Source organism: Telopea speciosissima, chromosome 10 (assembly GCF_018873765.1).
Source record: "Telopea speciosissima isolate NSW1024214 ecotype Mountain lineage chromosome 10, Tspe_v1, whole genome shotgun sequence".
Lineage (NCBI taxonomy): Eukaryota > Viridiplantae > Streptophyta > Magnoliopsida > Proteales > Proteaceae > Telopea > Telopea speciosissima.
This window is the reverse complement of record NC_057925.1, coordinates 14,410,569-14,437,911: the sequence shown is the minus strand read 5'-3', so window position 1 is coordinate 14,437,911 and position 27,343 is coordinate 14,410,569. Positions and strand designations below refer to the sequence as shown.

Sequence of the window (27,343 nt, the reverse complement as noted above, 5' to 3'; positions counted from 1 at the left end):
AACCTTGACCTGCCCTCAAGGTTGGGCCAAGCTGACCTTGATTGGCCTTGATCATGGAGTGGGGGAAGGGAGAGATGCATAGACTGGACTGAGTTTGGTTGGGTCAGGGAGGAAAATATTAATTTTTTTACATAAATAACACTATAATAAAGTATATTATCAATTATTAGATTCATATATAATATATATGCAATAAAATATGTGTGGCATTTAAAGTTTATAATATATATATATATATATATATATATATATATATATATATATATATATATATATATATATATATATATATATAATTTATATAGTATAAATTAAAACAGAGTCGGGTTGGGACTTAGGCCCGACCTGACCCACCCTTAAGGCCAGGTATCTCAGCCCAGGCCCTGTTCAGGCTCAGAGCGGGCCAGGACTGGTTCAGGCCGACAAGGCCAAACTTGCACCCCTAATTAAAGTGATGTTGCACGGAGATGGAGAAACAGATATTCAACCGTCACAATCGTCAACATTGTACTTACCAAGATCAAAGTGGTCTGAGTCAGAATCTTGCATAAGATCTTGGTCATCACAGCGGGCCTCAAAAATTTGTTGACGGAGCTTAGACTTGGATATATATGGATTTTTTTTTTTCTTTAAGAGATGATATTAGAGATTTAAGCCTAGAAGGTTCTCCTAATTGAGGAGTAATATTATTTTTGAATTCAACCCTTTTCAAAGTTATAGTGGCTAAGGAAATAGATGAGATGTTAAATTTATCCCACCATTTAACATATATTTGTTGCTACAGCTCTGGAATATAATCCCAAGAACCTGTGTCGGAAGATACAACATAGGTCTAACGGACAATCCAAGGAATATTATATAAAATATGAAAATATAGGAATTGCTCAAGGTAGGAAAGAGAGGAATTAAGTTTATTAAACTTAGACATAGATTCTTTGAAAGGTGCAAGAAGAGTTTCGGATAAAGGATCCCAAATAATAAACCAATATTTAAACTAGTTCGGAAAATCTTTGAAAATGACTTTTAAACGAAACTAGATGAACCAACTATGGGATTCAGAAGTATTTTGATAAAGGAAAACCTAATCCCAAATTTCCATGTAGTCGTAGTAATTGAAAGTTTAAAGTTTAAGTCCTGAAAAATGTAAAGCCTTAAACTTAAGGAGATTTGATCCCCACTCTCTTTGAGAGATAACTTTAGTAATCATCATTTTAGAGAATACTCTGACCGAGTTATTTCTCATCTGATGTGATATAATCACATAATCGATCTCAAGAAGAATAGCTTCATAATATTCTCTCGATTTTGAAGAAGCAACCATATTATGATGCATATGATTTATAAGATAAAACTGAGAGATTTCAGAAGGGATTCTTGAAAGATGCACTTGCCCAATTTGAATAAAAGTAAGCTTAGAAGATTCAACATAAGAGGTTTTATTTTTTAATTGAGATGGACTTTGAATCCTGATAGGAGCTAGGCTAAGATGAACCATGTTTGGAGAAGAAAGGCTGATAGCAGGTGAAGAGGAAGGTCGAATGATTAAAGAACTTGGAGACCCCTTGAAGGGGCTGGGCAGAATTGCCTTTTGTTTTTGTCCCTGCAAAAATTCACTGGTTAAGAAATCAAGGAGAAAATTATTTTCTCCTTTAATAAATTCTATTTCAAAATCAAAAGCGGAGAGAATAGCTTGCCATCGAGCAAAAATCTCATATTTTCAATATATTTTTCTAGCTTCTGTTGCTGCTTTGCAATCAATACGAATAAGAAACCTTTAATTTAGCAAATCACTTTCAAATTTTAAAATACAGTGAACCAAAGATAAAATTTCTTTTTTAACTGTGGTTAATTTAAGAAGGTTTCTACAATTCCTGAAGAGAATCTAATTAAAGATTCTTTATTTTGAAGTCTTTGTTTTAAGAGTCCTCTGTAACCAATTTTAGATGCATCGGTTTCAACATTTTTAAAAGCATCTGGATGCAAAATAATAAGGCAAGGTAATTCTTTAACTTTAAGCTTGATTATCTTGACTGCTTGCATATGAGCATGTGTCCAAGGACTAGGCTATTTTTTCAGCTTTTGATATAAGGGCTTACAATCTTTAGTCATGTAGAAATGAACTATATAATTTAGGCTTCCGAGAAACCTTTGCAATTGAGTTTTATCTGAAAATTATCTGCGAAAAGAATAGCTCTATCAATTGGATGAATTATCCCATGATAAATAATATGTGCCAAAAATCTAATTTGAGATTGGAATTACTTAATCTTCTTAGCTGAAATTGCTAAACCTACCTCCTTAACAAATTTAACAAAATAAATGTAAGTGCTTCCAATGTTATTCCATCGAAGCAGAAAACACCAATACATCATCAATGTAAACAATTTGAAAAGCAATATAAAGATTAAATATCTCATTCATAATGAAATTTAGAAGGAGCATTTTTAATCCACAGGGCATCACATTGCATTTGTAATGACCAAAGGGAGTAACAAATGCTATTTTATATCTATATTCTTTTCAGCTATCTGATTATGGCAATATCCTGATTTCACATCAAATTTAGAAAATAACTTGGCACCATACAATCTATTTAATAAATCACGTTTATTAGGTATTGAATATTTGATGCATCTAAGCGTCTTATTTAAGGGCTTATAATTAATAACCAATCGAGGAACTCCGCACTCAAGTTCTGTTGCATTCTCAACATAGAATGCCGTACAACTCCACGGAGACTCACTTGGTCTAATAAGACCTTTAGTTATTAATTCACAGATCTCTTTTTGGCATATTTCTTGAAGTCTACTATTCTTTGAGCAGGTCAAGCCTTAGTAGGGATTGACTTTTCATTAAAGTCTCGTTCATATGCTTTTTTCTATGCCAAAAAGCACAAGGAAAATAGAGTGTGCTGAAATTTTTGAACTTGTTTTTGTAATTGAGGGGCATTTATTTTATCATATATAGTTTTATAAGAAATTTTTTCGTTAATAAAATTTATGAATTTCTGCTTTTATTTTATTTGCTGAGTAGAATTGATTTATTTAGTTTTTGGTTCATTAGTAAATTTAAAAATTATTGGAATCCCTTTAACAATGGTTGTTATTCTTGAAGCATCAATATTATTGATATGATAAAGTATATGAAGAAAAAGGTTTCCCAAAATCACCATTTGTGCCAGGTTTTTAACCATCATAATGGAGTCTGAAGACAGATATCATTATTACAAAGTGCAACATTAGTGAGTTTATAATTAAGTTTTCGAGTTATCTTTGTAAAGTATCGAGTAGGAACTAGTCCTTCATTAATACAATTCAAATTAGCTCTAGAGTCAATTAAGGCAATTGTAGAAAAGGTGAATTCTTTATTGACTACTATGGTAACACAAGAATACTATTTTTTTTTTTTATAAATTTAGAGAGGGGGCAAACTGGTACAATATTCAAGTATACAAGGGGTAGAATGATTTGCAGCTAACAGGGCCTTGGAATACTATTTTTTTTTTTTTGTAATAACTGCTTCCACAACATTAATTTGGGTACTTTCTTGATAAAGGATAGACTCAGGTAAATGATTTAAAGTTATATTTTCAGAAGAAGATAAGTTTTCTTTAGCTATTTGCTTAGGTATTTGATATTCTTGAACCATTTGATGGGAGATGTGTTATTACACTTTTGTCCCCAACCCCATCCAATGGTTGGAAGGCATGACTGTGCCCATACACGGTCGTGTATAAAAACTAGATCATGTCTTTAATTTCTGGCCTTGGAATTTCATACACAATATTTGGTTACAGTTTTTATCATATATGATCATTATATTTGGATTTAAACTCTGCTAGTAAGCCCTCCTATTATACTGCCCTGTTTCAGTTAAATCCCATATTAATACCCATTGTCTCCTATTTTTCGCTACAAAATATTGATTTTGATAATCCTAAACACTAAATATGAGTTTGTGAATTTACCCAAAAAATAAATAAAATCTAAGTTTGTGACAGATCTGAGCCATATTTTATTCGCTATAAATTTCCCATATTCCATCTTGTCATATCCATATTTGAATTCTTAGTTTCTCTTATCAACAATTCTTTATTAAAAATTGCTATTTTTTTTTTCTCTTCAAGTTTCAGTTCTCTCCCTCTCCTTACCCCTATTTGTATTTTTGATCTCAACTTTTGATCGAGACATGATATATGTATTAAGGGAGAGGGATAGGCACACCGCATGCGTGCAGTAAGCTAGCGGGTGACACCAATGGGAGCGTGGGATGGGGCATCACACAAGAGGGGCATGGGATCATTTCAAGGTGGGGTGGGGACAGAGAGAGATAGACACAACGAGTGCTAGCTTACAGTATTCTAGTAGTGTGCCCTACCTTTTCCCCTCTATTAAAATGCAATTCTACTGTTTTGTTTTTGTTTCAGCTTGAGGAGAGGAAGGAGTGAGAAGCTCAACAGAGAAGGACATTGTAAAGAGTTCAACGTAACCAAATGCCATGGCTAGGTAGGGTTGAAGCAACTGCTTTAGCTTCTGTTGGTAAAAATTCCTCTTCTTTTGAAGAATCAGACCACCCTTCCTGCGTTACGTCCACCCGAACTCATCGGGTGGAAAGAGACTTTGATTTAAATCATACTCCCTCTCCTATAGAAGAGGAGGAAAATTTAGATCTCAACTTGCCCCCTACTGTTGACCCTACCCAGGACCAAATTCATCGACAAATCTAAATTTCCCTCAATAATAGTCTTTCCGTCAGGAAGAGGTTTGGAACCCCTCTCTATCTGATAAGGTAATGAACGACGCCTTCTGCAACACTGACGATTCCTCAGACAAGGCCTGTTGCCACTAAAGAATCTCTGTAGTAAAAGGAGTAGTTATGAACCCTGTAGACCATCCCCAAGGGGCTGGTGAAGGGAGGGCCCTAGTTGGTAGAAAAAAACCCCCAACCCCCAACCCCCAACCCCTTGGGGTTATCCTGCGATTGGAAGAAGAAGTAGATAGAGGAATAAATATAGTGATAGTTTGATTCTTCGTTGCCGTACTAAATAGGAGAGAAAATAGAATGTCTTTCTTCGTCTTTACAAAAGGATAAAAAGTGAGCAATAAGAGAAGAGGAGATGGGAAAACGACAGGAATTGAATCCATGCATGGTGGATTGACCCAGTCCACCTTCCAAAAGGGGACGAAAAATTAACTTCCATCTCATTAGTTGAAAGATGGTAGCCATCTTCAAAGACATTCCAAAGAAACTCTCATGATCTTGTTTGTTGTTTATTTTTTTGGGTGGTAAAAAATTGATTTATTGAGAAACAACTCATGAATAACCTAAAGCTTCATGAACATATAGCTCATGGAGCCATGGAGTAGAATCTGGCCATTTTGTTTTACACGAGATTGACAGAGCCTTCTTGGCCAGGCTATCAACAATACCATTGCTAATCTTGGAAATACAAGAAAAAAGAACAGATATCTCTATTAAGGGAGAGGGATAGGCACATCATATGCGTGCAATAAGTTAGTGGGCGACACCAATGAGAGCGCGGGATGGGGCATCATACAAGGGGGGCATGGGGTCATTTTAAAAGGGGGGGGGGGAGAGAGAGATAGACACAACAGACGCTAGCTTACAGTGTGCGGGCTGTATGCCCCACCTTTTCCTCTGTATTAAAATTCAATTCTACTAGTTTTTTTTTGGGGGTGGGGGGTGGGGGGTGGGTGGGTAAGATACTGATTATTGAGAAATGACTCATGAATAACCTAAAGCTTCATGAACACATAGCTTATGGAGCTATGTAGTGGAATTTGGCCATTTTGTCTAACACAAGATTGACAGGGCCTTCTAGGTTAGGTTATCAACAATACCATTGATAATCTTGTAAATACAAGAAAAATAACAGACAAGAAAAGTCGTTGTTATCCTGACCATGTCATGGATGATTGGAGCAATATGGCATCGAGTAGGATCACTGCTCGCACTGCTAATTGAAGCTATGACTTATGAATTGTCAGATTCAACCTGAATTCACTACAATCCCAGAGATTGGTCATGAAGTAAACATGCCTGAATCACCATTGCTTCACCCACCACGATAGTTGAAAAGAACAACTTCTCAGAAACAGCTAAAATTTGTGTTTCGTAACTATCTCTAAAAATGACACCAATTCCCCCAACTGAGCCATATCTACTGCTTTGTTTGAACTCTATAGCACGACTAAACAAATTTATCCCTTTTTTTTTTTTTGAAGAATGTTTCTTACCAAGGGCGCAACCCCCCTAGCACCCCCTGCTTACCAAGGGCGCAGCCCCGCTAGCGTTGAGTAGGATCACTGCTCGCACTGCTAATTGAAGCTATGGCTTCTGAATTGTTAGATTCAACCTGAATTCACTCCAATCCCAGAGATTGGTCATGAAGTAAACATGCCTGAATCGCCATTGCTTCACCCACCACGATAGTTGAAAAGAACAACTTCTCAGAAACAGCTGAAATTTGTGTTTCGTAACTATCTCTAAAAATGAAGCCAATTCCCCAACTGAGCCATATCTACTGCTTTGTTTGAACTCTATAGCATGGCTAAACAAATTTATCCCTTTTTTTTTGGACGAATGTTTCTTACCAAGGGCACAGCCCCACTAGTGCCCCCTTCTTACCAAGGGTGCAGACCCCGCTAGCGCCCCCTCTCCCTTTCTCTATCCTCCCTCGTGAACCTCTTTGACCCCTATTGATTGAATCAATAAAGGCTCTCATTGGCTCTCACTTGCCTACGTAACCTCTATTACTGGGTTGGAAACACCTTCCCATTCTTTTATTTATAAGAAACATATCGTAACCTCTATTACTGGGTTGGAAACACTTTCCCATTCTTTTATTTATAAGAAGCATATCTATATACTTGATTGTTGTATTTTGCTTTTTATCCAAAAAAAAATAAAAATGATTGTTGTATTTTGCTGCTTTGTTTTGAATTTCATATATATATTTTGGTAGAAGAATTTCATATTTTCTAGTTGTTATGTTTGGATCATGTCTGCATTCATCGATATGTGATTTCTTTATTTTTTTATTATTTATAATTTCTACTAATTTAAAGGGGCTTTGGTACAACGGTAAGGGTGCTACATTGTGATCAAGTGGTCATGGGTTCAAGTTTGGTAACAACTTCTTTGCAAAAAATAGGGGTAAGACTATGTACATTATGATCCTCTCTAGACCTTGCAGCTGTAGGAGCGTGCATTGAATATGCCCCCTATATAGGACCGAGTTTCTCTCCACCCACGGTGAGTATTGACTCACCTGAGTCAAAGCAAACCTGCCGATGATACCGATACCGATACTGATACATCCGTATCGATCTGATATTCGGTCGTATCATCAATCCATTATCGGACAAAATTTGAAAAGAAAAGATCACTTTTTAGCCAACATCCCCGATCCGTATCAATATTGTATTGATATCGATCTCCGGCATTAACGATACGTAACGGCCGGTACCGATACTTCAGTCCATGTCATGATTTCACTTTTGCCGTTTGGCTCATCGTTCTGACCTTCTGAACCGACTCACTAGTGACTCAAGTTACTGCCGTTCTCACAATCTCTGTTTCTCTCTTCGTCAAGAGGCGGCAAAGTACCTTACGAACAGTGGTGGATACCGTTAACCATTCCACCAGTAAAGATAATAGGGTTCTGATTCTGTATTCAGGCACACAAACCCTAGTTAGGGTTTAACAGAGATTTCTGCAGATTCTACCTGAAGCCTCTCTCCTTGAGAAGAAGCACTGAAAACGAAGTTCAAAAATGCCGAAGGTGTACGGAACTGGAGCTTATGATTTCAAGCGGCATCGTGTTGCAGAGTATCCAGTCGAGTTGGCACCTGACATTCCCGAAAGGGCGCCTGAGCAGAAACCCGGAACGAATCTATCAAATTCCGTTACTCTTCTAGAGATCCAACGAGATCGATTGACAAAGATTGCCGCCGAGAATTGGTCTAAAGGCGCCGGCGATCCTTCGAAGCGAGCTCCGTTTAATCCTGAGCTTGTGAAGGAGATTTACGAGACAGAGCTTCTTGTTAAAGGTGGACTTAAGCCTGTTCCTTTGCAGAGGGTTATGATTCTGGAGGTAAGTCAGTATTTGGAGAACTATCTCTGGCCTAATTTCGATCCTGAGACAGCGACTTTCGAGCACGTTATGTCAATGATCCTCATGATCAATGAGAAGGTAGGTTCTATGTGATTCTTTTATTGATTGTTTGCTCTTTATTAGGGATTGCCAGTGAAAGTGGAGGAGAGGTTTGTGAAATGTTTGGTTTTGAATTTTTGTAGTTTCGGGAGAATGTTGCCCCGTGGACGTGTTTTTATGATCGGAGGGATGTGTTCAAAGGATTCTTAGAGAGGGTTCTTCGGCTTAAAGAACAGGTTCCTGTTTTATTTCTGGACAGAATTTCCCCTTTTGCTTCGAATAAGAGCTATTTGTAGTCTCTCTTTTATAGTTACAACTAAATAAGCTTGAAAATTCACATTGTGAACTTACTTGTTTGCTATTATTACCTCAAAGTACTCTCTTTTTATAGTTACAACTAAATAAGCTTGAAAATTCACATTGTGAACTTACTAGTTTTCTATTACCTGAAAGTACCACAGGAGTGTAATCTGACATTGGGATGGATATTACTTTCTTGTATATCTGTCTATTAATTCACGTTAGTAGTGTTATTTGCCAATCATTTATAGACACTGTGGATGTGTATCTAATTCTGAATTAATAAGTCTTTACTTTCTCCCATTTGTATGATCTGCCCTGAGTAACTAAGTACTGAATTTGAATCTCTTATTTGATGACTGATTATTTTATTTATTTTTATTTTTTGGGCTTGTAGGAGAAAGCGTCAAGTATTGCAGAGAAGACCAACTATTTGCTTTTCATGATTAATGCCTTTCAGGTATCTGGTGTCCTATGGTTATTGTAAATAACATATTCGTGGTTGAAGTTGCTGATCTGTATTCTGTAGCATGTCTCAATCTACGATTTAAATTCTTCTAGTTACTGGTAGTATCAAGTATGACATGTCATCTATCTAAATTGTTTGTCTAGATTTTCTAACAAAAGGAGAAACCCTCTTTATAACCAATCCATTTATTTCAATTTTGTGCTGCAATTGTGATTGTGATAATCAACTGAAACTTTTTCGAAACTTGAAAGCATGTGCTTGGGCAGTTCAGAGCCATACATATTCTAATGCATGTAGCTCATAACTGATTCATCTTGCTAGGCCACTGTTTGCAATGTAACAAGCTGCTGAATACGAAGAGTTACTCAAAGATAACATATAGAGATTTTTGGAAAAAACAGAAACCCCTTTGTTTTTATGTACTTTTGATTATGCTGCAAGAGATGAAACTGGGGGAAGTGGAGGGGAAGTGGATTTCAGGGTGGCATTTGAAATAGCAGGTTCTGAATTAGTAACTTTTCCCCCCCATGGGGTGGGTACTGTGAATGAGGTGTTCTTTGGGACACTTTGTCTAGGATTTGGTTGTGTTAAAATCTATTTCTCTCTTTCTGTTGTTTGGATTTACTTTGATTTATTTTTCTGGAAATTTGTTTAATTATCTTTAAGAAATTTGCTTATGTTATGAGGATTAATTGATGTGGTTAAAATAGAGGAACTGAGAAATCCAGCAAAACTAAGGTTGATGGAGGTGCTTATTAAAGCTTAATCTGGTGAGATGGATTTGCAAAATTTGGTTAGAAGGGTGGTAAAAGGGGGGAGGAACCACATGGATTTTTACAAAGTGTTTTAGGTTTCTTTTGAGGTTTGGTTAGGTTTTGGACATAATTTCTGAAGGGATGGAAATTATTTATTAAGCATATACAGATATACTAATTGAAAAGAAAAAATTATCATTTTGTCAAATTAGATGCAACATCACTTCTATTATTATCATCTTCCCCTTTGGTAGGGTTTTCACCTTCTGTTGGATTTGGTTGAGAAAATGATATCTTTCCAGTGGGACATGTAGCAGAAAAGTTTTCTTTTTCCACCACATGTAAAACAAGTGATTTCTGATTTCATCTGCCTCTTTCTTGCTTCTTCTGATCTGTAGATGCTTTTTGCGTCTCAATAGGTTTAGAGCTTTACTCTACTTGTGGATTATTTAATTCGAAGTGCTGAGGTTTTATCTCAAACTGCTCCACACTCTGATTTTTTTTACACCTTTTAGCATGGAACTCTGCTTAATATGCAGTTCTGAGCTCAAGATGGATGAGGTCATTACTAATTTTATCCATTAGCCAAGTAATGAGTAATCAATCGTTCCCCTGATTCTTCAAGCATATAGTTTGAAAGTCGAGGGTGAATTCTTCAAAAGTTCTTTCTCCTTGCGAAAGGTGTCTTTAGCATAGTTGTCAAGATGCCTAGGAATCTCCCTGCTGGACGACCGCCTTGCCTAGGCACCGCCTAGTTGCCTTCTTGGTGTCGCCTTGATGTCCAGGAGCCCTCCAACACCTTGGGTCACCTAGACGCCGTTACAACTTACAACTATGGTCTTTAGTTTGAAGGAACAAAATGAAGCCATTTCTTACACATGATAAGTCCAGTAGATATAAGTTATAATTTCCTTGGATACACTACTATAAATAATCAATCCACCATGAGGATACCGTAAAAGACCTTGTAGAGATCAGCTGGACTTTTTTCTTGTTCTGGCATGGGCTAATGATTAAATGCTCTCAACTTGTAAAACTGAATTGAATAAAGTATCTGGATCGGAACTCGACCAAATTCAGGAAATTCTCACTTGATGTTCTGATTCTGTTCTGTAGAAGGGTTATAGCTCTTAGAAAGTAACCATCAGGCTACCTTTGGTACCTCATGTACTGAAACTTACCATAATGATCAGCAACCAATTAAGATCAACTGTAGTCCACCTGCTATGTGTACAATTTGAGCTAAAACTAGTCATTAAGATCAACCATCACTTAATGATGCTCCACCACCAACTCTCCTCCCCAGTTGCCCAGTTGTTCTAGAGATTTCCTTGTACCTTCAAACCCCTCCGTGAAAGTATTCAATTGAGTTAGCAGCTCACTAAGCTCACCATGGTAACAATGTATTGATTGGATGGGTCAAATATTTCCGCTCAAAACAATGTTTAACCTGATAAATTGGATGCAGAGATGAACGAAAAAGGCTAGAACCATACAATTTGGAGAGATTATAAGTTTATAACTACCTTTTTTGGTTTTTTTGATGGGGGGTTAGTAACTTATATGCTGATAGTTTTTGCTTTTACAGTTCCAGTTGCTATGGTTTTGATTCAACATTTGTAAAGGTAACCGAAGTGGATGCAGGGCTTAATTGGGAGTTGTGATGATGGTGAAAAGATATTGAAGATTAAGGACTAACCGGTTTAGGGATTTAAGGTTTAGTGTAGCAGGATAGCTTGGATTGAGAAACCCTCCAGAACAAAGGTTGGATGAAGGGATTGATTTGGATTTAGTATGAAAGCATTGAAACTTTACAAATTGGGGGGAAAAACGTAGGATGGAACAAATAAGGCTTCCAATTGGGGTGGCTGGGTTGCTTTTTCGGTTTGGATGGGTTCAGAACAAGATCTTCGAAGGGTGGCGCGGTATAGTCTTGGGCTTTCAACTTACCAATTTGAAAGACAAGCCAGCAGCATGTGCGCACCATTAAAGTTGATTTCTATAATAGTAATTAAGTTCAAAAGTGATCACCAACAGAATTTCTATGGCTACAACTGGGAGGCACAGGGAAGAAAGGAATTGCAACTTGCACCTACCAGGAGTGTGCTTAAGCTCCCTTTGCTTCTTGCTGAAATAACGTAAAACAGGAAACCAAAAAAATCCTACTTCAATTCAAGATAACTAACTGTCATAGTGATTCTATGCTTTTAGGCAAACGGAACAAGATGCATTTCGTTTAGTCATTTATTTCTACTTTCAGCTTATTTCCTCGCTCCCCCCCCCCCCCCTCAATTATCTCTTTTTGCTTTTCCAAAGTGTAATGGGAATTGTACCCTGGACTACAATCGATGGACCGCTCACTATATTTTCCCTTTGTAGGAGTGTATTTCTATCTCCATGTGAATTTGATGTAGGGCTTGAATTCTGAAATTTGGATGCTCATGCATGCTCCATGCTTCTGAATTTTTTTTTTTGCTTTTCTTGCACCCCATAGATACCGTGTGAAGTGGAATTAAAGAGGTGCAATCTCTTGTTTTGTCATTTGACATTTTAATTACATATCATGCTTTGTTACAGAGTCTGGAAGATGAAATTGTCAGTGAAACTGTATTGAAGTTAGCAAGTCTGAAGTCGTGGCATAGTCTGTCTTTTGGTCGATTTCAGGTGAGACTGTAATGCTATTTTCTTTCTTTCTTATTCCTTTTTCTTCCCCCTCACCCCTGCTTTTTTCTCTTTAAAATGCTGCTTGCAAGTCTTTCTGCATCTCAAAGCTGGTTCCCCATTTGATTAGCGAAAAATGTATATCTATTAATTAGGCTTCACGGTGGAGCATGTACAAGGTTAAAGCATTCCCCACAAATGTATCAGTTATCAGCATAGTTATCATGGCGACTAGGCAACCCAAGGCATTCTTGAGGGGTTGGGGATGGGGGAGACGCCCTTGGCGTGCAGTATATGACTATATGTAATATAACAATGATAAAAAGGTACCCAGTGCACGAGGCTCCTGCCACTGCGTGGTCTGGGGAGGGTCATGATGATAATTTATAATTATGCTTCTATGTGACATAGAAGCTATATCAATGCAATATGATCTAATTATACTAGTAATGCCATGATATGAGAAAACCAATATATAACAGACAATGCACAGGACATAATAAAAGAGGATGGGCCTAGGTGCAACGATTAGTTTGCTCCATTGCGATCTAGTGGTTGCGGGTTCAAGTTGGGAAACAGCCTCTCCGAGAAGTGGGGGTAAGGCTGTGTACATTATGTCCCTTCCCAGACACTGCAATGACGGCAGCCTCATGGACTTGGAACGCCTTTTTTTTTTTTATAGTATATAATATAAGTATTTTAATAAAAAATAAAACAATAAACATAAATCAACGATTACGTAGATGTCCCTTCCCAGACACTGCAATCCGGTTTTTTTGGTCCAAAGTGTTTGTAGTTGGTTGACATAAGATGTAATCTGTCTTTTATTTTATCTTTATTTGGGTGTGTAGATTACATAGGAACTATTTTGGTAGTTTCTTTATTTGAGATGTTGCCTAGATTGTTTAGTTTCCACTTTAGTTGGGTTTCTATTATTATGTAAGGGAGTTCTCTTTATATTGATGTAATACGATGGAGAGAACATAATTGAATAAAAAAAGTGTGTGGTTATCGTTACCGGTGTTATGTGAGCATTGGCCGAATGGCTTTTCCCTTCTTTCCCTGCAATTCGAAACCCCTTCTCAGGTACTCTCTCTTCATTCTTTCTCATTCCTTATTCCCTTTCCTCCTCTATCTACCTTTCTTTTGTTGTCCCCTGCTCATTAGTTCTTTTAGTTTTTCTCTCTTCCATATTATTATTCTGTTCATGTTTCCTGCTACTTGCTGTAACTCTGAGTTGATTAAAGACCATTAGGTCTGAAATTCTGGACGACAGTATCTAAGGCATAGTTGCAGGTCCTGAAACTTCTACACTCTTGAGCTGTTAGGGTTTGTTGCCATTGGATCTATAGAGGGTCTACTATGGCAACTTCAACTGAAGTTTCAATTCAATCAGAGTACTCTAGGGTGAGTTCTCCAATCGAAAGAGGGGCTGGTTTCCCGCTGGGGAAGGAGTCTTAAGGTTGAAGACAACTCTCCCTCCCCTCCATGATATTATCTTTAATGCTAATTCCCTTTTTTGCCCTATCCTTTATTCAATAGTAACTGTTGTCCTTATTTTGTTTTTAGTTCCAAGATTACCTCTCTTCACTTATGCATTGCCTTTCACTTATTTGTTCCCCTCTTTTGTAGCCTTGAACTTTCACTAAATTACAGCACTGTCACTACTTACATTGTTTGAGTTTTCATTTGTTATTTTACATTTATCAACTGCTGGACAGTGATTAAATTTACAGATTTGCCATTACTCATAATACTTGATTTGTTTAGTGTTTGAGTGGGCCCAAAGCGATTTGAACCGGGTTTTGGAACGTTGGATTGTACCAAGACGATGCTTTGACAACTATGGTTATCAGGCTACTTTTTTTTTTTTATCAATAAAAGTACATTGGCCTTCCTATATTATTCAGACCTGTTACCTATGGTTATCAGGCTACTTTTTTTGAGGAGAGGATAATGGTGATTTCTTTCTCATCTGCAGATGGAGCTATGCCGTCATAATGATTTAGTCAAGAAGTGGAAACGGATGATTAAGAAAGAAGCAAAGCAAGCCAAAGAACAAGGAGAGATATTTGATCCCTCAAATATACTTGAAGTGAAATTTTTGAGGAACTTAATTGAAGAGTTTCTTGAGGTACCATTTTAACTAAGATAAATGTGGCAGTTTGTACCTATAAGTTTCAAAGGATTTGCAGAACTAATGGAGTTTTTTCTCCCCCTTGTATATGTCAGATACTAGATTCCAAGGTTTTCTCTGACAAGCAATGTGGTAATAATGATGACCAAATTGTTGATTCTAATACCTTTGGGCATTTTGATGATGCTTGTCTCCTGTACTGTGAGAGGTTCATGGAATTTCTTATTGATCTTTTAAGCCAGTTGCCAACAAGGAGGTATATTGTTTTTTCTGTCATTTGAATTTGATATTCCATTTGCTGCTTTCCTTCTCTTATGACAACTGTTTTTTAAATTTTCATGGGATGCTAATTTTGTGTCTGAAGAAAGGGTGATAAATTATTGCATGTATATGTGTCATTTTATATCTTTTCATGGGATGAACATTTTTGCCTCAAGAAAGATGGAAGAAAATATTGCATGTTCATAAACCCGAAACTCTCTCTTTAAATCTCGTTCCTAATTTTCTATTTCTTGATGTTCTTTTATTGTACAGATATCTTAGAGCTGTTGTTGCTGATGTTGCTGTTGTTGCCAAATGTCATCTAAGTGCTCTTTATACTCATGAGAAGGGACGGCTTTTTGCACAGCTGGTTGACCTATTGCAGTTTTATGAGGGTTTCGAGATTGATGATCATGTCGGGACACAATTAGATGACGATGAAGTTCTTAGAACTCATTATTCTTGTTTTCAGGCTTTTCAGTTGTTGGCATTTAAAAAAATTCCCAAGGTATGTTTTGTAAGAGGGGGTGGTATACTTGTACATGATGTTATCTGAAAGCAGTTTTTATTCCTTCTTCTTAGATCATATCCTAAATATGATATTCTTTTGGCCATTGTAGCTACGTGATCTTGCATTGGCTAACATTGGTGCAATTAATAAACGTGCTGATCTCTCAAAGAAATTGTCTGTACTTTCCCCAGAAGAGCTAAAGGACTTGCTATGCAATAAGGTATGTAAGACATTCAACTATGTATACTAATTAAGTGCATTTTTCGAGTCTTTGCACTCATCTCAATCTTCGTTATATTTGTAATCTACAGTTGCACTTAGGGCTATATATGCTCAATGAGTTGCCAGGTTCAAAAACTCGTCCCGACTCGGTGTCTCGACCAGGTCGAGACGACCGAGATCTTGAGATCTTGCCGAGATTTCGGCGAGTTATGATATATATATATATATATATATATATATATATATATATATATATATGTTTTAGTATGATGTTTCAGTGGGCAAATGGCCATAGTTGGTGCCGAAACTTTAAGAGAAGCTTGTTTTAGGCGTAATAAACATATTTAAATCTTCAAATTGTAAAAAAAAGCACCCAATTTGGTGTTTTGGATTTGCACCCTTGGTTGGTAGTAAACGTTGAACGCTTAATGTAATATTGCCTATTCTATACATTGTTTGAACGCTATGAGACGTAATTGGCAGTAAATGTCGGACCTTTAATTTTGACACCATGAGGTCGTAGATTAGCCTCCGATGTCTGACATATAAAAAATCTACTCCCATACAACAAGTATGTCATATTTTTTCAAAAATGGTTTTTGGGAATAGTAACTTTACCTAAAATAGTTGAATGTAGCCAAATCTTTCACAATAAGCAGCAATTGATCTCTTCGTAGTGATGTGGCAACCCCCAATAGTATTGACTGATGATGTGGCAAAAAATATCAAGATCAAGCTTTTCTCCCTTCTCTAGGTCCAAAGCTACGAAACTGTCGAGTTTTCTTTGAAATTTCGAAGAATGGGTTGAGTTGCTGTCTATTTATAAGGTGGTTTGTACCATTTCGGCAAGATTTCGGTACTTTACCAAAATCTCGCTGAAATTTCGGGCGAGTTTCTCGAAACAATGTTGATTTGAGATATCGTAAGAGATTTCATCTCAAGCAGCTCGAGATTCTCGAGTTTTCCGAGATCTCGGCGAGTTTTAGAACTATGATCATGGTTTAAAGTATCAACCGATACGATACGGACCGATACGTATCGGTATCGGACGATACCGACACGTCTCCCCTTTTTTTTTTAAAATGAATTGCCTCGAATTGTATCGAAATGTATCAAGCGATACGGGCCGATACGATACGATACAATATGACCGATACGTATCGATACCATCGATACGTCCAGTAAAGGGTTCTGTGGGTGGTTTAATACGTATCGATATGTATCGGTAGATACGGCTCGATACATACCGATACATTATCGATACACACCGATACATACCGATACGCACCGATACATTCCATAAAAAAACCAATTTCACTCACAGACTCGATACAACTCTTAATATAACGAAAAAATGAAGGAAAACTCTAAAGAGTCTAAAATCTTGCATTTAATCTTGTTTTTTCACACTTTTAAACTAAAAAAACGAATCAAAAAGTGCTACAACATCATCCTTTGCATTATCCAATACTCTTCATGGCTATAGACGATTACAACATGTAAGGAACCTCATCTTGTATAACAATTTCAATTTAATGCACTTGTTTGGTTATACATTATTCACCATTTTAGGTTTTATGCATGAAACTTATTATATATTGCTTATTTATATTGTTTTTTGTTCCAAAAGTGTATTTCAATGTGTATTTTGATAATTTTTATGCGTATCTGTATTGTTCGATATGTATCTCCGATATGATACGATACGATACGATATGTCTCTTAAAATCACCCTACCGATACGATACCCGATACCAATACTTTAAACCTTGACTATGATGAGTTGAAGTATTTGCTGGTTGCAACTGTAGTAGCATTTACTCTGAAGTAGATTAACACTCCTTCACCTGAGTTTGTTATTTGCAGTAGAATGAATGTATTTAGCATTTGGGGTTTAGAGAAAATGGCCTATGGGTTTATTTAGAACTGAGTTTTATGGTCCTTGCTTTTTTCTTTTTGGCAAAAAACAGATTTTTGTTTGTTCTCAAATTTTTTGATTTTCTTTTTTCATGAATGTTATCTTGCCCTTTTTTTTATACTGCTACTTGCTGATATGTTTACCTGATAATTTTTCGCTTACAGCTCAAATTGGTATCAAAGGATGACCCCTGGGCAGAAAGGACTGATTTTCTTATTGAAGTTATGGTCTCCTCCTTTGAGAAACGGCAGTCCCAAAAGGAAGCAATAAATGCTCTTCCCCTCTACCCAAATGAACAAATAATGTGGAATGAAAGCCTTGTACCAAGTATCAACTACTCAGGAGAAGGTTGCCTGGCTCTCCCAAAGCTTAATCTTCAATTCCTGACACTTCATGATTATTTGCTGAGAAATTTCAATCTTTTCCGTCTGGAGTCAACGTATGAAATTCGTGAGGATATTCAGGAAGCTGTGCCCCACCTTCTTGCGTACATTAATAATGAAGGAGAATCTTCTTTTCGTGGTTGGTCAAGGATGGCAGTGCCCATCAAGGAATTTAAGATTACTGAGGTAGGTCAGCCAAATATTGGAGAAGTCAAGCCATCATGTGTGACAGCAAAGGTTACATTCAGCATTTCCAGTTATAGAGCACAAATAAGATCTGAATGGAATGCCCTTAAAGAGCATGATGTCTTATTTTTACTTTCTATACGTCCTTCTTTTGAGCCTCTTAGTGCTGGGGAGGCTGCAAAGTCAACAGTCCCTGAAAAGCTTGGACTTCAATATGTACGTGGATGTGAAATTATTGAAATTTGTGATGAGGAGGGAACTCTCATGAATGATTTTACTGGGCGTATTAAAAGAGATGAGTGGAAGCCTCCTAAAGGGGAACTGCGAACTGTAACTATTGCACTTGATACAGCACAGTACCACATGGATGTCAGTGACATTGCAGAGAAAGGTGCAGAGGATGTTTATGGGACATTTAATATACTAATGAGGAGGAAACCCAAGGAAAACAATTTCAAAGCAATTTTGGAGTCCATTAGAGACCTTATGAATGAAACTTGCATTGTTCCTGAATGGTTGCATAACATATTTTTGGGTTATGGAAATCCTTCAGCGGCACAGTGGACAAATATGTCTGATCTTCTAGAGACAGTGGATTTCAAAGATACTTTTCTAGATGCAGACCATTTGAGGGATAGCTTTACAGATTATGAGGTAATTCTATGCTTCCTGATATTGTGAACTAATGGGATTTATGCTAATATTATTCGCTACTTTGCATATATTAAACATTTAATTTAATATGCTTCTTTATTATAGGTCTCCTTTGTAAATCCAGATGGCACTGAGAAGTTGCATCCTGAACCTCCCTTTAGAATTAAACTGCCCAAGGCAATGAAAGGCAGTTCTCATGCTCTACCAGGAAACAAGAAGTCTACTACGTCTACAATGGATGACAGCAATAGGGTGGATGTATCTTTGGAACGAGAACGACTTACTGTTGAGGCATATGTCCCTCCTGACCCAGGTCCTTATCCCCAAGATAAGCCAAAACAGAACTCTGTCAGGTTTACTCCAACACAGGTACTAGATCAATTTTTGTTTTTTGTAATCATTGAAATGCATTGATGTTGATCTTCTAATGGAGGACAACTGTGAGCAAACCTAATTTCTATCAGTCTAATTATCTTTGGCTTTCCAAGATATTGTATGATTGAACAATTTTTTGGAAATTTTCATTTCAATTGAACTGCACAGAACAAGTGCCAATTAAATAGCTCACTACAAGTTGAGTTGATTTTATGGCAGTCATGTTTTCAATTATCAGGCTACTAGTATTGGATCAGGCAGACCTGCCTTTCCATATCAGTATTGACCACCACCAACCAAGACTGATCCAGATTGATATTGATCCTAACCAATCTGATCTTAAATGCCTTATACTTCTGGACTACATTTATCCATTTATTGCCAAATTTAACTCCACAAAATTGGCAACAATATTGTTTTCCCTTGAAATGAAATTTGCTGGCTTATTGGATGATCAGTGTCTCTCAACTTTTAGGTGGACTTATGTAACTGATTTCACTCTGTAAGCGCTTGGTCTGGCATTCTGGCGCTTGCAGTCAGTATTTCAAATCTCTTTTGGTTGTGGTCTGAACTTGCCTTTGTACTGGTTGAGGAAGTGTCAACCATAAATCCTAAAAAAAACCAGGAATAGAAAACGAAGAACTCAACCCATGCAAGTTTTGTCACATGGAGGTAATGCAGCACAGTTTGATATGCTGCAGGTCATGTACTCCACTAGGTTCTGTAGAAGTTGTAAACCAAAATTGCATAAATTGGAAAGGGGAGAGAGAGGGGGGGGGGGGAGAACAAAAATAGATAAAGGACAACTCAGAAGTAGGGTCAGGGATTTAGTAATCGGTATCAGGACTCGTATCGGTCTCAGTCGATACCGATAATAGTTGGCCATATCGAGCCGATTCCAGATCAAAAAACACTTTTTTTTTAAACCTAAAATCTTTGCTTTTTATCCGATTCACTGATACAGTATCTGATTCAGATTTATCACCAAACTAGGCTTCTTTTATTAGGAATAAATCTAGGGTTGGGTTGTGTACATGTTGGGCCTTTGATCCCCATGGGTTTTCAATGTAATAGGCCACTTTTATGGGCTTAAACTATGGGTAGTTAGGTTGCATATGGGATTAGTTGTTTTAGTTCCATACTTAGTTTTATTTTGGTGTTTTTGTTCATAAATTGAACCGGTTCAACCAATGGTTCAATTTAAGTGATTTTGGTAGTTTTCTTTTAAGTATTTAAGTTGGGTTGGATTAGGACTCTGTTTTGAATCTATTTCAGTTTCCTAGTCAATCTAAGTTACCTAATAGGTTAAGGATTGGGTTACGCCTAATAGTGTAGGAGTCTATTTTTGAGTCTTTTATATAAGGTTGTAAGGGGGGCAAACATCGAACACGAATTTTGATATTAATGAAAGCTTTTGTTGCTCTTCTTCTTTATTGAAGATTTTTGTCTTGTGTTTGATCAAGGCTGGTGGGATCGGTGTTTGATCCGATTGACACCTTGCATTGGGAAGGCCGGGTGATTCATTGGTGGGATTGGTGTTTGATCTAATCGACACCTTGTGGTGTGAAGTCTGAGTGGTTCTTTTGAAGCTCTCCTTCCAGTTCTTTAAAGATCTCCTTCAATTTCAAAATCAAAACTCAAGAATTATTCAAGATCCTCTAACCAACTGAGCTGCCCTTGCAACAACAGTAAGTTTGAATCATCCCATCAATACCCATTCTTCTCCTAATCCTCCAAACCTCCCCAAAACCCTAATTTTCCCACCCATCTCTTGAAACCATCCCATCCCCCAAAATTCTTAACAAACCATTCAGCTAATTACACTTTATATAATTGGATCGAGTATTCTCCTACCCAATTGGAATACTCGAACCAAGCTGTTTTCCCATTACCCCATTCAAACCACAACATCCCTCCATCACTAAACAATTCCCATAACCTAAATTCTGCCCAGACCAAACCAGCCAGCAAATCCCTCCTTTTTTAGTTCAAACTCTCCACACCAGCCCCTATAGTATTCGATCCAAACCCTAACCCTAATTTTTCACCAAAAACCCTATTTTGACCTAGCCAATTCACCTGTTCATAACAGATCCTGGTTGACTGGCTCCTAGTTGGTCTCCTACCAATCTAGGACTACATCAGTATCGGTCTGGTATCAGCCAATATGATGCCGATGCCTAAATCCCTGAATAGGGTTGATCATTAATCTATCGGTAGAGAACCATGCTATTAACTATATTAAAAAGTTTTGAGTGACATGGCTGTATAGGAACCATAACTATGCTGCCTTGTTCCAAATCCTAGCCAAACTTAAAAAAGTTCCTGGAAGACTTCTACTTGGAATTTCACTTTCAGATAATAGAGAGCCTAATAACAAATCCTAATCCTGCTTGGAAAAGGAAAAGAAACCAAATAAACTTGAACCCCTCTATTATTCAAATGAGAACCCACAAAAAATTGTAGTAGTACAGATTTGCTATATCTAGACCATACTAAGCTGCCTTTCAATTTCTTTCTCAAACTCATGTATTTGGACTTTGACTTTCTAATAGAAGTGCTCCAAATAACCAATCCTAATCAAATGGGAAAGGAAAAGAAATGGACTACTAGGACTTTTGACTTATATTTCCAATATGACTCAAACAGAAGCTTTGTAGAGATAGTAAACATTGTACTTACTATAAATAGTAAAACCTGCATTACTAAAAGTGGTTAAAAACAAGTTAATTGAAAACGAAAAAGTAACAGTATCACAATAAAGATGCTCCTGCATCAAGAGGTTTGCTATCTGATTATAGTCATTGTGTTTGTGGTGCTATACTGCTATTTTTTCCTGAGTATACTAGTACACCATTGAGCAAGCTCCTCCATGTAAGAACTGTCAACAGATAATTCTTGCACACTTAGTTCCCTACTTCGAGGAAAGTCTATTTCTGCTTAGGGTTTGTTATACAGAATAATACAGGAACTTGAGAAGTCTGGTCACTAATTGGTAAGCTTACCAACAAAAGGAAGAATGTTGTTTCTAATTTAGTAAAATTGCTCATTTTCTGCATCTTGATTAAATAAATATTAATAAAGAAAGAAGAAAATGATTTTCATCTTATGTGAAGAGTTAAGACACGTTTCTTCTCCTATTCTCGTAAGCTTTATCTTCAACTTTCGTGGGTGTTGTAGTCTAGCAAAAATGCTTATAGAATGGAAGGCGGATGCAACACATTGTCCATGATATTTGAATCATATCTACTTGAATTTCAAAATCTTTCTGGATCTGATTTCTGGTCTTGATGTCTCTATCTTACAGACTGGAGCTATCATCTCCGGTGTTCAACCAGGGCTTACAATGGTTGTGGGTCCACCTGGTACGGGAAAGACTGATACAGCTGTCCAGATCTTGAATGTTCTGTATCATAATTGTCCTTCTCAGAGGACGTTGATAATTACTCATTCAAACCAGGCTTTGAATGACCTGTTTGAGAAGATAATGCAGGTATGAACTTCATTGGTGATCATTTTCTTTACGATTCATAAAAGAAATTGTTGGTTGAAGTTTGGTTTTTCTGATTGCCACCAGTATGGTCTTGTTAGAAATTTGCTAGAGTCAACGTGTCTAATCAATTACTTGCTAACCAATGGGCTATCTCTTCTGCCTGCTGAACAGAGAAACTGAAGGAAATATAATATAGTTGTTTATTTTACATACACACTGTCGGCTGTTTCCTCTCCTGTCCTTTCTCCTTTCAACTGTTGATTATATAAGCCAACAGCATTCTAGAAGGAATACTAGGCCATTCAGAATCAATCTACTTTTATTAGATTGAGGGATTTCAAAATCACCTAGATTCCTCCTTTTCTTCTGTTCCCAAATATACAGAGACTCACAGATTGACTAAGTACCTCCTGCATGCATGCGAAGTATGAAACAAGCTCAGGTAGCTGCTTTATTGACTAATCAGTAGTCTGCGGCTTAGTATATGTAGGCCATAGTTGTCAAGACGTCGCCTAGGCATCCAGGCTCTTTACTGATTCCAAGGTGACAATACTCTTTGGTGACACTTCGAGGGTTTAGGTTGATTTATATTTATTGCTTTGTGTTTTTGATGAATATGCTTATATTAGATAACTATGCTTTGTTTATTATAAGTTGGTTTTCTCATATTAGGCCATTACTAGCATAATTATATTATATTGCATTGATATGGCTTCTATGTTACATATAAACATAATTGCATAAAATCATCATTTTAATATTACATATAGTCATTAATGCACGCCTAGGGTGCCTAGCTGATGCCTAGGCAGACCCCTTGTCACCTAAGCACCCCCTCCAACACCTTAGGTCTCCTAGTCGTCTTGACAACTATAATGTAGGCTTGCTATACCTTCTATGCCAGTAAGCCCTCGACCAACCAACTTGATCAAGTAGTTTGTTCCTAGGGGGATGATTTAACCCGACACTCCAACGGTGATATTTAACAAATTACAATGGCTGGGACATTTGATGTGAGGAATCCAGTTAAAATTTGCACATTCACTGTATTTTTTGCTTCTTGTCATTGGTTTGCGGCTTTTTTTATTTTAGGTTAGCCCTGTATTGGGACTGCTAGAGCTTTTTTATTCTGTTGCTGGCTGGGTTGATACATTTTTGTTTCTTGTTGAAGCTTCGGAAATGATTCTCTAGACAATTGGTTCATTATGTAGAGACTTTTTCTTCCTCTTAACCTTTTGGTGAATGCCTCTTGTTCGTGCCAGAGAGATGTGCCTGCTCGATACCTTCTCCGCCTGGGTCAAGGTGAACAGGAACTAGCAACTGATCTTGACTTCAGCCGTCAGGGTCGTGTAAATGCAATGCTTGTGCGACGCTTAGAATTGCTTGATGAAGTAGAGAGGCTTGCTAGAACTCTTCAACTGCCAGAGGATGTAGGCTACACTTGTGAAACTGCTGGATACTTCTGGTTGATGCAGGTCTACTCACGCTGGGAGCAATTTCTTGCTGCTTGTGAGAAGAATCAAGATAATCCGGCATTTGTTAAAGGCTGCTTTCCCTTTAAGGAGTTCTTCTCCAACACACCAGAGCCTGTTTTTACAGGTCAGTCCTTTGAGAAAGACATGCGTGCGGCCAAAGGATGCTTTCGTCATCTTAAAACCATGTTCCAGGAATTGGAAGAATGTAGGGCATTTGAATTGTTGAAGTCAACAGCTGATCGGGCAAATTACTTGATGACTAAGCAGGCAAAGATTGTTGCCATGACTTGTACTCATGCAGCTCTTAAGAGGAAGGACTTCCTTCAGTTGGGGTTTAAATATGACAACTTGCTTATGGAAGAAAGTGCGCAGATCTTGGAAATAGAGACCTTCATCCCTATGTTGCTCCAAAGGCAGGAAGATGGCTATGCACGACTAAAACGCTGCATACTGATTGGTGATCATCACCAGTTGCCCCCTGTTGTGAAGAACATGGCTTTTCAGAAATACAGCCACATGGATCAAAGCCTGTTTACAAGATTTGTTCGTCTTGGAATTCCTTACATTGAGCTCAATGCCCAGGGAAGAGCCAGGCCAAGTATAGCCAAGCTTTACAATTGGAGGTACCGAGATCTGGGGGATCTTCCATATGTTCGGGAGCATGCTATCTTCCATAAAGCTAATGTTGGATTCTGCTATGATTATCAGCTAGTAGATGTTCCAGATTATCATGGGAAAGGTGAGAGTGCCCCGTCGCCTTGGTTTTATCAAAATGAAGGGGAGGCAGAATATATTGTCAGTGTATATATGTACATGCGTCTACTTGGGTACCCTGCCAATAAGATTTCCATCTTGACCACTTATAATGGCCAGAAACTTCTGATTCGTGATGTCATCAATAGACGGTGTGTTCCGTATGACTTTATTGGTCCACCTAGTAAGGTAAGTTACCATGTAAATCTTAATTCTACTTCACATGGTTAATTTGAAAAGGATTGCTTATGTTAGGAGGTTGTGGTTCAAATTTCCTCCAAATTGAACTTTCTGTGGGCGTTAAGCGTATATTTGTAGTTGGGAGTGACCATTCAATGTCTGACTAAGAATTCTTCTGGCCAAAATGTAGTCCTGATTGAATGGTCCTCAACTCCTAACCGTCTGGGTTATGGTAGTCATAGTCTTCTATGCAGTGGGCGAGGAACGTCCTATGGATTAGAGGGTTGGATCCATATAAGGAAGGTCTGAGGAGGGTCATAATGTATGCAGCCTTACCCCTGTTTTCGCAGAGAGGCTGTTTCCAGACTCGAACCCATGATCACTTGGTCACAATGGAGCAACCTTTACCGTTGCACCAAGGCCCGCCCTCTAGGGTTAGATCCATATGATCAGGTCAAATGTAGACAAGGCTTATGTGGGACCCGTCGAATGGCATGACCTCCTATTCAGGTGCAGTTTGTGTCAGGACTTGGGACAAGTGAATGTGCAAACTTCTTACTCCCACATTCCTCGTATTCTTTTGGAACCTTACATTCTGATCCATTTGCTGCTTTGTTCCCCTCGTTATACCCTGCCTTACTTTCATGTTACCATTATTGACTCTTTCATTCTTTTCTACCATGACAGGTTACCACTGTTGATAAGTTCCAAGGTCAGCAAAATGACTTTATTTTATTGTCCCTTGTTCGTACACGCTTTGTGGGCCACCTTCGCGATGTTAGAAGATTGGTTGTTGCTATGTCTCGAGCACGACTAGGGGTGTACGTGTTTTGCCGTCGTTCTCTATTTGAACAGTGTTATGAACTACAACCTACATTTCAGCTTCTGTTGAAGAGACCTGATCGCCTTACCCTAAATTTGGATGAGGTTACTCCTTATACGGAACGTCTTGTGGGAGATACTGGTAGGATCCATTTCATTGGAGGCATTGAGGAGATGGCTAATCTTGTTAATTTTCAAATGCATCAGTTCCATCAGGTAAGCAACCTCTTTTACTAGGTACATTTATCTTTCTCTGAATACCTGAGGGGTTAATTGTGACTAGATTTGGTTGAATCATTTGATCTTTAAGAGGTAGGTCTTGACTGTTATGACTTGTATGCTTATTGATGCCAGGCACGAATCATGAGCTACAACTATAACCAATACTATTCAGGACACGAATCTACAGCCTTTGGTGAACACAATGGACATGATACTAATCAGAACATTACAGTGGACAATGACGGGCCTATTGGTGCAAATGAAGATGGCGAAGATCAGGATTATGGATCTGTGAATCATCAAAATGGGAAATTTCCACACAACAGTATTTCAGAGGGGGAAAGTCAGATTGCCTCTGAAAATGATGGGGAAGGAACGAGGATGGAAGAAGGTGGAAGTCAGATGGCCTCTGAAACTGATGGGAAAGTAACCAGGATGGAAGAGGGGGGAAGTCAGAAGGCCTCTGAAACTGATGGGGAAGTAACGAGGATGGAAGAGGGGGAAAGTCAGAAGGCCAGTGAAACTGATGGGGAATTAACGAGGATGGAAGAGGGGGAAACTCAGAAGGCCTCTGAAACTGATGGGGAATTAACGAGGATGGAAGAGTGAAGGACTAGAAATCAATTGAATGTCCTCTGGGGTCTGAAGCTTGTTGATAAAGATCTGTTCATCCGAATGCAGATCTGTATATAATTGTAAGAGAACAGATTTCAGCCTTGGTTTCTTATCGATTCTATCTACTCTCTTGAGTATGGTCATTGAGCCAACTGTACAGCACTGGACCACTTGGGCTAGCTTTGTCATGTTCAGTTAATGGTGACATGAGGCTGCTGGTCACAATGATTCTGCTATTTTTGAGGAGACAAGCTCAGCCTTGTGATGTTCGGATCATATTTTAAGGTGCGTATGAAGAAAAGTCTAAGGGAAGATTAAATTTTGCTGATTTGGCTGCTGTAATGGTGCTGATTGAGATATGTTTAAGTGTACCAAGTAAAAGAATTTATGTTGTGTGTAAACTGACAAATTGCAGCTTGAAGGGAACATCATTTAGGGCTTAACATATGGAACTAACACACGATATATTATTAAACAGTCTTAGTTATTTGCATTTCTTTTCTGACATTACTGAGTTTGCCAAATGACAGATGAAGCATTGAAATTGGAGATACTTATAATGGTTGGAGTAGTGCATGGGCATACATGGGATGCATGCTAAATTGCTAATATTATTTCAGGTCAATTTGGTTGATACTTCTGATTCAATTTCGAACCCTAAATTTATGAGCAGAGTAATGAAGTGAAAATATGTAAAAGTTCACTAGAAAATGGGTCATATGGTTGAGTTTGAATGTCAAATTTGGAATGTGGCTAATCGAGGCTGATCTCGATC

At 37.8% G+C, this 27,343-nt stretch overlaps 1 protein-coding gene across 3 annotated transcripts; it reads left to right on the top strand.

Annotated features, from left to right (window-relative positions):
• The first annotated feature begins 7,789 nt into the window (after nt 1–7,789).
• Nucleotides 7,790–27,071, top strand: LOC122641901 (RNA helicase aquarius). Of its 3 annotated transcripts, none has more exons than XM_043835228.1 (15): nt 7,790–8,215; nt 8,320–8,412; nt 8,874–8,936; nt 12,278–12,364; nt 14,343–14,495; nt 14,594–14,754; nt 15,033–15,267; nt 15,380–15,490; nt 17,575–18,633; nt 18,739–19,002; nt 22,316–22,501; nt 23,764–24,918; nt 25,597–25,947; nt 26,086–26,326; nt 26,489–27,071. In XM_043835228.1, exons 1-15 carry the CDS (start codon nt 7,796–7,798, stop codon nt 26,560–26,562), a joined length of 4,653 nt encoding a protein of 1,550 aa, XP_043691163.1. In that variant the 5' UTR covers nt 7,790–7,795; the 3' UTR covers nt 26,563–27,071. The 3 variants fall into 3 exon arrangements, with proteins under 3 accessions (XP_043691163.1, XP_043691162.1, XP_043691161.1); XM_043835227.1 differs by having other exon boundaries at nt 26,086–26,466; nt 26,521–27,071; XM_043835226.1 differs by having other exon boundaries at nt 26,086–27,071.
• Nucleotides 27,072–27,343: the final 272 nt, after the last annotated feature.

What these genes read in the sequence shown, in the direction of transcription:
- LOC122641901 (XM_043835226.1), top strand. Translation starts at nt 7,796, where the DNA reads ATGCCGAAGGTGTACGGAACTGGAGCTTATGATTTCAAGCGGCATCGT. An exon ending in TCATGATTAATGCCTTTCAG is followed by an intron (nt 8,937 to 12,277) that starts GTATCTGGTGTC and finishes GCTTTGTTACAG; the next exon opens with AGTCTGGAAGATGAAATTGT. An exon ending in ATAGCTTTACAGATTATGAG is followed by an intron (nt 18,634 to 18,738) that starts GTAATTCTATGC and finishes TCTTTATTATAG; the next exon opens with GTCTCCTTTGTAAATCCAGA.